We start from the raw sequence: 13,814 nt of genomic DNA on the forward strand, positions 1-13,814 counted from the left end.
AGAGACCCGAGGGCAAAAAGATCAGAAGAACCTAGCAGGGCAGGCATCTGCTGGATGACCTACTCTAGTGGGGTCCTCACGAGCGTGGACCTTGGGGAGTCATTCTGCAGGATTAAAGGGGGCCAGAGGGTCAGGAGTCACGCAGCCATACTTTCTTTACTCGTCAGAAAGAAGCTCTTATCCCAAGACAGGTATTTCAAATAAACGCCCTCATGCAAGCCATTCCTTGGGTTGATGTGAGAAGCTTTCGGGAGCTTGACTGGGCCTTTCGGACAAACCCTTCCAGATGTTTTGACAAAGAAAGAACCAGCGTGATCAATACCACACAAACTGAGGAGCCTCACCTATTGCAGACCCTGCTGTAAATTGTCCATGGGGCCATAAACTATATAATAGATGTTTAGAAGGCATAGGTGGTTGCACCATGTTGATTTGGTTGCTGTCTCAGCCACAAATAGCATGTATTAATGCCATGTAGTTTGTTTTAACGTGAAAATATCCCCGTTATTCTTCACAGTAGCCATAGATCTTTGGTTTTATGACTCTCTGGCTTCACTGATTTCTCCCCTGAGGTGCAGGCTCTTTTTTTTCTTTCATCCCTGTGAAAATTGTGTGGTCTCTGCACATGCTGAAACATGCTGACACGTGTGTTCACTTTGCAGCGTATCGTTCTGTCAACTGTAACACCTCCAATAATTCTACATCCAGAGATCAAGTAGATAAGTGAACACAGGACATATGTGAAGTGTGTGAATGTTTATGATGCACGTATGCACTGTTTTTTGTATGTGTGTGTCGTAGTGTGTGAGGTTCTTGGGCTACATCCTCAGTACTACGTATTAGTGTGGAAAATGGCGTTTTCAAACTTGATTGATCTCAGTCTTAATCCCCGTCCATACTAACACTCTTGAAAGGGTATATAACATACGTTGTGTCACTGTGCAATGGAAACATTTGGTTGCTGGTGGCAGATTGCTCGATAATGTGCAGAATTTAAATGCACAGCAACTGTTGGCAAAGACAACAGGGTCAGCAACGCTTGTATGTATTGACTATCCCTCCTGGGTTCTACACAGGAATTCTGGTTGTTTTCTTCCAAAATGACGAATCAGTGAAGTTTACTGACCAAAAGCCCAATCAGGAAGCGATTGTGATTGCGATTGTGATTGTGATTTCATTGCTTCCAAATATGTCAATTTCTTCCCGTCCAGACTAAAATGCAGCCCCGAAGTTTTCAAACTAAAACTGGGCCAGTATTTTTCCAATCTTCTCCGTTTTATTGGCTCTAAAACTCTGGAGTAGTATGAATGTAGCCGAGGGAGGAACTGAATGAGCTAGTTGGTCTCTCAAATGAACTCATCTCTTTGCATTCGGCTGGTCCTACCATTTAACTGCCCCGGCATTTCAGTTGTGAGTGACACCACAGCGGTTTCAACTTAGAAAGACAGAGGTAATACAATCTCTTACCTTCTGTGATCTCATTTACATAACAAAATTGCAAAAGTGGGAAAATGACCATCTACGTCATGCTTTCACTGAGGCCCTCACACATCTGTGGATGGAGAGACAAAATACGCAAATAAGCAAGTAACCTTTTCTCAAATGCCAACACTGAGGCACTTGGATTTTTTTATTCCTTGCACAATATGAATGGAGGCATATACTGGATATCTCTCATAGAGTTCACCTCCAAATATTCTCCCGCTTTTGTTGTCCAACAAATTCAGCAGGCACCTTACCCAAAGGCAGGCTTTAGTTATGGCAGCTTAGCCAGGGGGATTTGGAAGAGTTTTTTATTGGGAGATAAAGGCACATCTGAGTCCTTTGTCTCCCAGCTACTGAAGATGGTTTTGTAGCCTCATGGAGCTTTGTTATGGCTAATCTCTCTCTCCCCTTCATCTCCCACGCCCATCCCCTTCTTTGCAACAAACAACTTTTCTCTTTTAATTATGGCTTTTCATCTGGGGCCCAGTCACAAACGAGAGGAGAGGAGCAAAGCATAGCAGAAACACAATTATACCTGCGAGGTGGAGAGAGGGCTCTCGGGGGGGAGGCGTCGTCTCCACTTATGGATGTTTACGCCATAGGTGTGTGAGTGTGTGCGTGCATTCGGTGTGCGCTTGTGTGCACATGTCAATCCACGAGGTATTGGCATTTTGATATCTGTTGAGCGTGGACCACCTATTGTGAGCTGTGATCCTCTTAGCAGGTTTCTGCCAAAATAGCTATATTTACCCTCACTGGTGATCACAGCGTGCGGAACAACACAACGATGACAACTTGGGCTACCTTTCAGCTCATGCCTCCTTTTACATCAGCACAATAGAAGGTGCTAACAGGGTATGAGGTTTTTGGTAATGGCTGCCACATTGAGGCATTAGCACAGCCTATTTAGCATACTCTTTATTGAAGTGGAGAAATGAAAGGCAAGGAAAGGCTGGGCTGAGACACAAGAAGCAAAGACACCCAAAATATAACAAAAGAAAAAAATATATATTCATGCTTGAACATGAAAGCAATAAGATGATTCTTCTTTGTGCTATTAGAAGGTTACCTTAAGACGCGGTTAAGAGGAATAAAAGACGCTCCCTGGAGACTGATGTCATGATTTACATTGTGCTGTATGAGCACCATTAACACTGTGACAAAACAGAATCATAACAACACGAAAACAGATCCGATTCATATTTGAAAAAAACATTAACACTCCTAGACCGCAGTTGGACTGCATCCTCATTGCTGTCGTATGTATCCGGGGTGTGCATGTGTTCGACTCTGTGCTCATAGTGTGTGTCCGAGTGTGTGCACTGCATACTCATGTGCTCGCTCAGAGCTGTGCAGTGAATGTATATGTGCTTACTGCAGTCAAACTCTGGTTAGTAACGTTTGCCCTTGCTGCAGCTTTGTACAGCACCAGTAAATGTGAGCGTGTGTGAGTGTGTGTGTGTGTGTGTGTGTGTGTGTGTGTGTGTGTGTGTGTGTGTGTGTGTGTGTGTGTGTGTGTGTGTGTGTGTGTGTGTGTGTGTGGTCTAGGTATCGCTCATGTTGTTGAGACCTACAGCTGTTAACGGTCACATTATGGGGGACTTATCTCCAAAACGCAACGTAAATTTTAAGGTGGAGAATTTGTAATCGTTTTAAGGTTATAGTGCGGTTAAGATTAGGTTCAGATTAGGTTATGGGTCAGGGTTAGACAAGTAGCAGTTAATGTTAAGTTAATGTAATATCATCTGAAGTGATGGAGACACAACTGTGTGTGTGTGTGTGTGTGTGTGTGTGTGTGTGTGTGTGTGTGTGTGTGTGTGTGTGTGTGTGTGTGTGTGTGTGTGTGTGTGTGTGTGTGTGTGTGTGTGTGTGTGTGTGTGTGTGTGTGTTAGGACCTTTTCCAGCATAAACACTGACCTTATCAGGACCAAAGCTCGGTCCTAATGAGACTTAATTTAATTTCAGAGGTCCTGGTCAAGGAGGGAATTATGTTTAGGTTACGGTTAGGGTTTGTTGTGAATTGGTTAAGCTGTCCACAATGAAGCAAAGTCCTAATAGATTCAAGATTCAAGATTCAAGATTCAAGATTCAAGATTCAAGAGTTTATTGTCATATGCACAACAATTACATTAAGCAGTTGCTGGCAATGAAATGCTTGGGTCACAGGCTCTCTTCTAGCAATGCTCAGAATATTACAAGCAAAAAAAATAGAATAAAATAAATATAAAATAGAATAAGCATATAATAAGCATAGTTGTTCAAACCTCTTTGTGTTTGTGTGTGCCTGTGTCCGTGTGTGTGTGTGCGTGTGTGTGTGTGTGTGTGTGTGTGTGTGTGTGTGTGTCTCAGTGCAGCACCACGTTTGTGCCATTTGTGAACAAGGCGTTTTTGTTGCTTGGTACCTGTATTTCTCAGTTCTGTGTTTACCCCAGCATATATATGTTGATGTCCATTATCTATCAGCTGATAACTCACTGCATACATAGACTCCTGTGTGCCTGACACTAGCAGCAATTTGGCTTAAGGCAGAGGGCCTGATTGGGGAAGAAGTCTGAGGGGAGATGGAGCTCTCTTTGGCTAGACTCCAGCTCTGTCCATCCTATTTTAATTACCTATGGCACTCACCCAAGGGAATATCTCTCTCTTCCTCTCTGTCTCTGTGTCTCCTCTCTTTTCCTCCTCTTCCATCTCCTCTTTTCATCCTCCTCTTACGTTACTTATTCATTCTTGCCACCTCTCTCTCACTCTCTGCTTTCTGTCTCTTTTTTTTTCACATAACCTAACAGCATACAGCTGTGCCAAAGGCCTATGCAGAGGTAACCTTTGCATTAGCATATAAACGACCCTGTAGATTGAATAGTATTTTAGGATATTTAACAGCAAAAGACAGATTCCCTTAACTCTGATTAGACCTGCGCGGAGGAGACAGGCAGCCACTTGAGGGAATATCGCCTCCACCTTGATAAGATAAAGACTTGACACAGTGATTCCATTGTTGAAGAGATTGGGATTGTGTGTGTCTGCGTGTGTATTAGCTTCTCCCTGTGTTTGTGTGCCTACATGTGAACGGGTCTGTGAATTCTGAATAAATATCCATATATTCATTCCTTTTCATTTCAGCCTGTTTGCTTTGACACCATGTGGTTCTACCGATACTGCCACCTGTTATGGGAGATTTCTCAGAGGCCTAAAACAAATAAATATTCCCACTGCAGCCATTTTGCATACAAAATCTGGAACTCCAGTGTGTATAGTTTACCAGCGCCAATACCAACTAAACTAGTGATCTTCAAACTGCACTATGACATGACCGTGAATTTAAAGACGAGATGTTTTCAGGAAATAAGTTCTTTTGCCTAATTTGTGAGAGTTAGATGAGAAGATCGATACCACTCTTACAACTATTACAGCCAGAAGCCTGTTAACCTAGGTTAGAATAGAGGCTAGAACAAGGTTTAAAAAACAGTTTGCAACAACCCAGCTCTGTCAAAAAATGAAAACAATTATCCTCTAAAACTAATTAATTAACATATTAGTCATTGTTTGTGTGAAATGTCAGTTTAGAGTTATATGCAGTGTTCACGTTTATGGCGCCATATAGATTGTTTCTTATCAGGGATCATGATACTTCACAGAGTCACTTCCCCAAAACAATTTGTTTAACATGCAGTTTGTTATGAGTTATGAACTTCCTCTCACAACTGCAAGACTGGGCAGCTGGTGGACTTCCTATAAATGTTACCCTCCCACCTTTACATTGTGATCTATGTGTTTGCTGTGCATTTTTCATCAAGTGTCAGTCTTACAAGATGAATGTTAAAATGTGTCAGTGCAGTTCCTCATTCATTCATCAAAGTTGTTAAATACAGTTTTACAAAAATTCTGATATATTTGAAGTAAAGGAGAGAGAACTTTCGACCTACACTTTAAAATACCAAATCTAATTAATCTGGATGTATTGAAGTCTATAGCTGGATTGTTGAATCAGGTTGTTTTCATCTTTATCTGTTTACTTGGCAACTCTTGGCACCATTTTTTGAAACAGACACCTGAGATTAACATAATCATGATGATCGTCTGAGTCACTGATGGAAGTGTTCAAAGTAAAAGTACTTGCTGTATGTAATACAATGTGTACTACAGCATTATCAGATTCAGGTGTTTCTTTAACTGCACCTTGCTCTTGTTGAAGGAGGCGGGGTTTAATGTTACCTTCCCGCTTTGATTGGATGAGTGCACCAGTTCCCCTCTTGTTATTAATTACTTTACTAAAAATATCTTTGTTAATATATGTTGTGGAGTAAAGTGGAAATTTGTAAAGTACAGATACATGAAAAATATACTTATGTGCAGTACAAAGTAAATGTACTTCATTACATCCCACCACTGTGCCGCAGTAAGAAAATCATGCGGAAATGTCTCATTAGGTCTTCACCCTCTCCATTTCCAGTGGAAATGTGCCTTAACTCTATTAATGAAGCTATAGTGGTCTCAGCGAGGAGTACTGAAGTCTGAAGGTGACCCACTTCTCCCAGTTTAGCCCGTGTCTGCGTCTCTACCCTCAGGCCATCTTTCTTCATTCTGGGCTTTAACCTGCACATACTTTCCTCAGGAGCCAGTGTGTTACCAATGTTATCTTCATGTTGATATATATCTATTTTACAGTTTATTCTTTTGAATCCAATTAAAATGTTCACATCAAGCAGAGGAAGTCTGAAAGCTGCATTGGGGGAAAGCATTTTAAACCTATCTTCATGGAAAAAGACGAAGGTTGGAAAATCGCATTTTTCCTCATATCAAGTAAAGTTCCATTCCTACCTATCTATCCCGCTTAGTGTTGCACAGGGGCTGGAGCCGATCCCAGCTGACAGTGGGGCGAGAGACGGGGTACAACCTGGACGGGTCACCAGTGTATCACAGTCCAGACAAGTTGTTACATGTAATGAGTCTGACTAGTTTTCCATACACACAGAACAAAGATCAGCTTAAACATCAAATAGTTGAAGTGGAAATCCCATGAAAAGGCCTCAGAGATTAGCATCTTTTCCAACTCGATGAATAATAAATCTATGTAATGTGTTTTCAAAGAATATTTTCCACTGCTGACCTATTGATTTCAAATGAGCTGTGGTGTCTTTTCAGTGTGTAAATAATGTGGAGCCAAACTGCTCGCAGCTCCCCCATCCCCCTCCTTGTTGAGAGAGAGGGTACCACCACCTCCTTGTCCATGTATGTGTTCATGCACACTCATATGAACGTCCACGGATCTGGGTTAATGTTCAAGTGTATGCATCTGTGTGTGGATGTGTAGGTGTAGGTGTGTTTGCGTGTGCGCGCATGCAAGTATGCTCACACTTATGTATGTGTTAGAGGGCGAACACGCCCTCCTCGCTTTTACATCTACTGCAATAGAACATCTCTGCCTGGCTTTGCTATTGGTTGCTACGGTAACAAAGGAGTGGAGTGGCTGCAGCAGCTAAACAGAGAGCGAGAGATAGAGGGAAAACAGAGAGAGAGAGAGAGAGAGAGAGAGAGAGAGAGAGAGAGAGAGAGAGAGAGAGAGAGAGAGAGAGAAAGAGAGAGAGAGAGAGAGAGAGAGAGAGAGAGAGAGAGAGAGAGAGAGAGAGAGAGAGAGAGAGAGACCTAATCACAACAACAGATTCAACACAAGGCATCAGAAATCCCAGTTCAGACACAATTAACAGTAAAATGTCAATGCCACAAAAAAGACTCTAAAAAAAGGACAGATTTGTACCCTTCCAGTTTCTGTCACACACATGCCGTCACACACATTTGGAAGGTTTGATCAGCCGGGTGCAGCACAGGTCAGGGCTCGTGCGTCTTGGAAACAGCATCCTGCATTGCACAGCAGTGGCTTTGGCTTTGGTTTTTCGCTCTCTGTGCGTCCACGTCTTCAGACAGACCGCTGAGACCTTCTCTGTTTGTTTCCTGATGGTCTGTCAATGCTCCTGGTTGTGAATAGAGATGCTGCTCTTTATTCGGTCTCTGTTTATCAGGAGGAGAGTGTATTGATTTTGCTGAGCTGCATTAATAGTTGAGGTGCTCAGTGCAAACATGAGCATGTCTAATATACACTAAAGGCCACTGTAGCATTTTAAGATGGGTCCGTGGGTAAATGTTAAATACACAATAATTCACGTTCACTTTCACGTTCAGCTTGATGCACCGGGGGGGTGGGGGGTTGTGTAGACCCCCGACATTCATGTCAGATCAGCACACTGGAGAGAAAGACCACATGTAACGGAGCTCAGTCTCGGCCGATGAGTACAAAACATATGGACGAACTGATAAGAGGTGAGAGCAGGTGATTATGCTTCTTCCAATGGCCTGCTGATTGGTTAATGATGTGAGTGTTAGCAGGTGATTTGCTAATGGGCTTCCTGATGAGGCTAGATTACTCCGCATGGCCGTCGTCGTCATTACATGCATCCCATGATGACCGTGTCAGTGTCCCACTATTTAATTCCATCTCGCTAATGAGATCTGACACAAATAACAGAACACCCTTTCTTCCTTCCTCTCGCTCGTCTTGCTTCCCCAGGATTTCCTGATCTCTCACCAGCAGCCTGATTTTTGATAGCTTGATGGGCTGGAGGTCTGCAGCAGGCAGTATCTATCAAAACTCACGCCAACCATCCGTGTTTTTTTATCATTTGTTGTCTCTCCTCTGTCTTAGGGCTCAGCAGGGAAAACTTAGAGCGTCTGATGGTCTGAATATCAAGGCGCTGCCCCTCTAGAGCCTAGGGTGGTAAAAATACTGCCTTCGTCATGGCACTGGCCTGCAGCCGGCCTCTTATATGCTGGCCTTGGCCCAGATCTGATGGTTCATCTTATGGATCGATGACCTTAATCAATATGCTCTCTAATGAGGAGGTTTCATTAAGGATTGGCTGCAGGGTTTTGGTATGTTGTATGTGCAGTTTGTGAGTGTGTGTGTGTGTGTGTGTGTGTGTGTGTGTGTGTGTGTGTGTGTGCCGTTAAAGCAGACACTGTGTGCCTTATGTCAATATTTTTAGAATAAGTTGAGCATATGAGTTGAACTGTACATATTTATTTTTTATGCAATATAAAAGAGTTTTCTAGGAAAGTATCTGTACATGAATCTGTAAAATGTCAACATTGATTGTGACGTTCTGAGCTTTAAAAAATTGTTTTTTTCACGCTGAATGTAAAATATATATTCATCACGTCTGTGTGTTCAGATTTGACTGAGTAATAATTTCTGAATAGAGCTGCCAACTGAGTCACTTGGAGACAAGCAATTAATGTGACAAAGCGACCTAAATGGGGGCTAATCCCACTAGAAGCACTCTTTATTTAATTCCATCATTCGATTCAATACACACAAGGAAGCGGAATTTCATTTTAGGTTTTTCAGCATCAAATTTTGACCCTTCTCATATAGTGGTAATGATGAAATGAGGATAACCCCTGCCTGACTCAATGTGTTCTACGCCAGGGAATCCCAGTCCCCCCCCCCACTCATACATCCTCAGGGTTCCTCCGATGCGTCTGATGAGGAGAAGGCGTAGAGAGAGAGAGAGAGAGTCGAACCTGGAATCTCTGGGCTAGATTTTCATTTGAAGTGGCCCTTCGGGTATAGTCTGCCGCCGCGTTGCTTCACTGATGTCTTCAAACAGCTTGTCACTCAAACTCTCATGCTCACTCTGAAGTGTTGGTGAAACACGGGCATGTGCATGTATAATATACACACATGCATTCACACACACGTGCAAATATGTACGTGTGTGTGTTTGTGTGTGTGTGTCCCTGTGTGTGTTACATCTTCGTGCTTCAAATAGCAGATATCGTCACCTTAGCAACCAGCACATCTACCTTTCAAACCTGGCGTTCCATCTCCGAAAACAGTCGTCGGGGTCTTATCCTGGAACAGACAAGCTGAGAGATAGAAAGGAAGAGAGATGAAGGGAAGAGGTGGGTGATGGAGGTAGTGAGACAGAGGATGAAAGGAAATAAGCGGGGGTGGGAGCAAATGTGGAACTTGGTGTGCAGGTTGATTTAATGGGACCTGCGTTCATGTTGCTCACCTCTTTTTTCCTTCAATTTCTAACCCTTCTTTTCCTTTTTGTGTCAAACGAAACCCAAGCATCCCACCCTTTTTTGTTTTCCTCACATTTGCTGGCCTTCACTCGCCTCTTCCCTTTCAAAGTATTCTCACATCGAACACAATCAGTTCTGCCATGGAAGCAATGCAGCTGAGCCAGGGGCGTTTTGGGTTTCAACATTTAAACATGTGTATGATTGTGTAGCCACTATATACAGAATATGTCTATGTGCAGCTTATATGCAGCAGTGTTAATTAACCTGCTGTGGTTTTTGGTGCAGGAGATGCTGATGTATAAAATAAGGGGTCTCAACAACTATCAGATGAATTTCATTCAAACTTCTTACAGAAATGCATTGACCCCAGATGATGAATCTTACAACATAAAACTTTACTTTCACAGTGAAGGTGAATAGTATGTGATGGAGAATGTTTTTTTCCTCCTTTTTGGATGGAGGTCGTTGTTTCTGAGCTTTTGCACTGTGATTATATGCATCAACCAATCACTGTACACTATCCTAGTTAGAAGGCTGTACAAGAACTTACTTCAGACAGACGCCGGCCGCTGTTTCAAAAGGACACCAGCATGATTCTCCCCCTCCTCAGATACAGCTCTAGCATCTAGCTCAGAACACCCCAAATTGTCCCAACATCCTGGATTATGTCTTTCTATACCTTGTAAAATGGGACATATCTTTTTTTATTGGATTGAGGAAGAGGACAAGCTCATCAACATTGGATAATACTGATGTCTTCTGAATACTGAGCTATTTTCATTTGGTTTTGCAACTGTTGCCAATTTGCATCCCTGCCAGAATGAATATTAAAAAAAAAAAATTGCAGGCAACTATGTTTTTCATTTTCATGTCATTTATACACCGGGTGTTTAAAGTCTTATTTTGTTCATGTGTTTGTGTGTATCTCACGCAGGATGACTCTTTTGCTGCCTTTTAGCTTTTTTAGACTACAATCTGTTTCATCTCCTTTTATCTTGCTGGTGATTTAGGGCATTCTTGACTTCTGACCTTCAGACAGACATTGTCCAGCTTGCCCCAGTCACTCCCTGCTTTACTGTCTGATCTATAAAGAACAACTCCCTCCATTTGTGGTTAATTACCAGTAATACAGCCTCCATATGCCCGTATAGAAACACAATTAGGGAAAAGAGCATTAGCACACAAAGTGCCTTTGTTACCCTGTGGATGTTCTGTGTCTTGTTGTGTTATATGGCTGTGAGAATCCGCCTCAATTCAAAGTGTTTGACAATGGAGTGACATTCCTGACAATAGATCCCCATTACACTGCTAAAGCAGACAACAGAAACACATTAGCTCCCCGCTCTAGCCAGGTTGGTGGGAGCAGTCACTCCGCTGCACTGCTGACCCTGTCCTCACACACACACACACACACACACACACACACACACACACACACACACACACACACACACACACACACACACACACACACACACACACACACACACACAAACCTGTTGAAATCAGGTTTCCACTTGGTTGGAAGTCCACTGTGGGAAATCTATAAAACTATCAACACACACACACAAGCACCCTCATCCATGCACACACACACACACACACACCCACACACACACACACACACACACACACACACACACACACACACACACACACACACACACACACACACACACACACACACACACACACACACACACACATCTACACATATATGTATATACAGTGCACAACAATGACAAATTTTCTCTTCATTCTCTCTTTGTTAACAGTGCATGTGTGCTGCTGCCATGGCGACCGCGGCCACTCCCCTCACATTTCTTCTGTTGCTGCTTCGACTCGCTGATGGCTCATTCCCAGAGGAGCCCAGTCCCCTCAGCTACGTCCCTGTAGAGGGTATGTGTCCTTCCCACTGTGTGTGTGTGTGTGTGTAGGTGTGGCTTTGATGAATGGCTCCATTGTAGATGTGGAAATTGCAGGGGTCAAAGGTTGGAGCCCTGTTGTGGTATATTAATAAATATGAGAAAGGAAGAAAGAAAAAATAAGGAAAAGACAGAACGAAAGAAAGAAAGAAAGTAGGGAAGAGAGAAAAAGGTTGAGAGGTGCATGAAGATGAACAAGTGGGATGGGGTGATACAGAAGATGAGTGTGAGGGCTGAGGGATGCATGGAAGAAGGGGAGGAGACAGGTGGAGATGGATGGCTATGTTCTCTCTCTCTCTCTCTCTCTCTCTCTCTCTCTCTCTCTCTCTCTCTCTCTCTCTCTCTCTCTCTCTCTCCCCTGCAGTCAAGGACAATGAGACATTTTCCCAATCTGTCTCCTGTTGATGAGAGCTCCCTGAGGAGGCTGTTGTCCTCCTGTTCAAAACTTTCTCACAGTCTGATCCTGCCACTTCCTCTCCCCACCTCATCTGTACTCTCTCATTTACCTGAAACGTTTGGGAAAAGGCAGGGAAGTGGTTCAGTCTGCTGTAACTGCTCCGCCATTCGTCTCTGCCCATTATCTTTGTTTTTTCCCTCAAACAAAAGCATCAAGAGTGAGTGAGGACACTATTAAAGTGAAGGTTGCAGGAGCCATTTTATGTCCCGCCTCGTTTCTTTGGGTTAATATAGATGGAGAAAGTGCTCACTCTGTCCTCAGCTGTCCAGCTCTCCTTGAGCGAGACACCTCATTTCTGGATGTTTTAGTAAGGGCTTCGTTCTCCATGTGTGTCTGTGTGTTCATGTCAGTGGTGAGAAGATATCCAGTGTTCCTGGGCAGAGCTCATCGTTCCGCTCAGCGACAGGAGCTGCACATCCAGACGGTCCTCCAAGTCAACCGCACGCTCTACATAGGAGCCAGGTAACCAACGGCAACCGCCTCCGACTGTGTGTTAGCATTGTGTTCGCATTAATATCCTTCTTGCTTTCATTTGATGCCACAGCCCCCATCTGCTGTCACTCTGCAGAGGACATTTTCATTTGTTCTAGTGAGGCTGTATTCAATCACGCTAGTTAAATGTCAAGTGAAAGCAGTTTGTTTACATCACTCTCATACTCGACACATGGAAAATAAGAATGGCCTCATATCAGTGGCAGGCAAACAGCGGTTTGTGGGCCTAATATGATAAAGTAAATAAGGGTGTAAAACAAAGCAAATAAGACTATATGATAAAGTAAAAGAATAACATAAATAAATAATATAATCCACCAGATTTTAATGGAACACTTGACCATCCAGATACTGTTTCACTGCTGCTGCTTTAGCTTGTTCGACGAGAACAGATTTGTGTCACAAAAACACAAACAGGTGGCCGACTAGCAGAAATGCATATTTAAAAAAACAGCAGTAGACCTACTTTTATTCAGCCATTAATTATCATCACTGTTTAATGCAACACAGATGATATATCCACATATTCTTGCCAGTTAATATTAAAATAAACCTCTGCTCTGTTTGTCCTCACTTGCTGATGAGAGAAATGACATCTGCCGTTGGAAAAAATCCTAAAAAGATGAATCAGTGTTTTTTTGGAATCAATTTTAAAAGATCAGTAAAGAAAATAGAATCAGAATATACAGGTCTATGTTTCCACCAAACCTGTTACTGCCAAAATTAAAACTAAATAAATAAACAAACACCTTGATAATATATATAGAAATAAGTAAATGAAGAAATGAATACCTATATATGTTAATAAAAGATAAAATTCATACTAGTCTATTTATGTATTTCGTCATTTATTTATTTATTATTTTTGGCAGTTTCGGTCACAATGCTAAACCACTGGCTTACTGTTGACAGTTAATCAGTGTTTAAATTGTTGTTTATATTATATATTAAATATCCAATCCTATTAAAATCTTAGTGTCACAGTGGGAATAATTTGTTGTGTGTTTGTGCTGTGTAGAGATGACTTATACAGAGTGGAGCTGGATAACATGGCCGGTGATGAGATGTTCTACAGCAAGGTACGACTCATTTTCTCACACGCACACAAAACCAAACATGCACATGCAATTGACCATGTTCTGCACATGTAGCAAACATGTCCTGACTGTGGCTTGTTGCTTTGGCAGAAACGGACGTGGGAATCCAATAAGAACGACATTCGAGTGTGCCGGATGAAGGGCAAACACGAGGTATCACGCTCGTGCACAACACCCAGACTTTGAGACCCACTCATACATGCGTCAACACTATCCAGATTCTCACATGCATGGACAGATAACAGCTGTTAGTGAAAACTTATTTCCTTTGGGCCA

The 13,814-nt window shown here is 42.6% G+C and overlaps 1 protein-coding gene across 2 annotated transcripts in view; it reads left to right on the plus strand.

The window, feature by feature from the left end:
* Positions 1–13,814, plus strand: part of LOC117778278 (semaphorin-6B-like) — a 30,444-nt gene that overhangs the window by 3,458 nt on the left and 13,172 nt on the right. For both annotated transcript variants that reach the window (XM_034613739.1, XM_034613738.1), the window contains exons 2-5: positions 11,343–11,466; positions 12,300–12,411; positions 13,460–13,520; positions 13,629–13,691. In XM_034613739.1, coding sequence (XP_034469630.1) covers positions 11,346–11,466; positions 12,300–12,411; positions 13,460–13,520; positions 13,629–13,691 — 357 coding nt within the window. In that variant the 5' untranslated portion in view covers positions 11,343–11,345. The remainder of the gene's footprint in view (positions 1–11,342; positions 11,467–12,299; positions 12,412–13,459; positions 13,521–13,628; positions 13,692–13,814) is intronic.

The sequence above is a fragment of the Hippoglossus hippoglossus genome, chromosome 17 (genome assembly GCF_009819705.1).
Source record: "Hippoglossus hippoglossus isolate fHipHip1 chromosome 17, fHipHip1.pri, whole genome shotgun sequence".
In the NCBI taxonomy this organism is placed as follows: domain Eukaryota; kingdom Metazoa; phylum Chordata; class Actinopteri; order Pleuronectiformes; family Pleuronectidae; genus Hippoglossus; species Hippoglossus hippoglossus.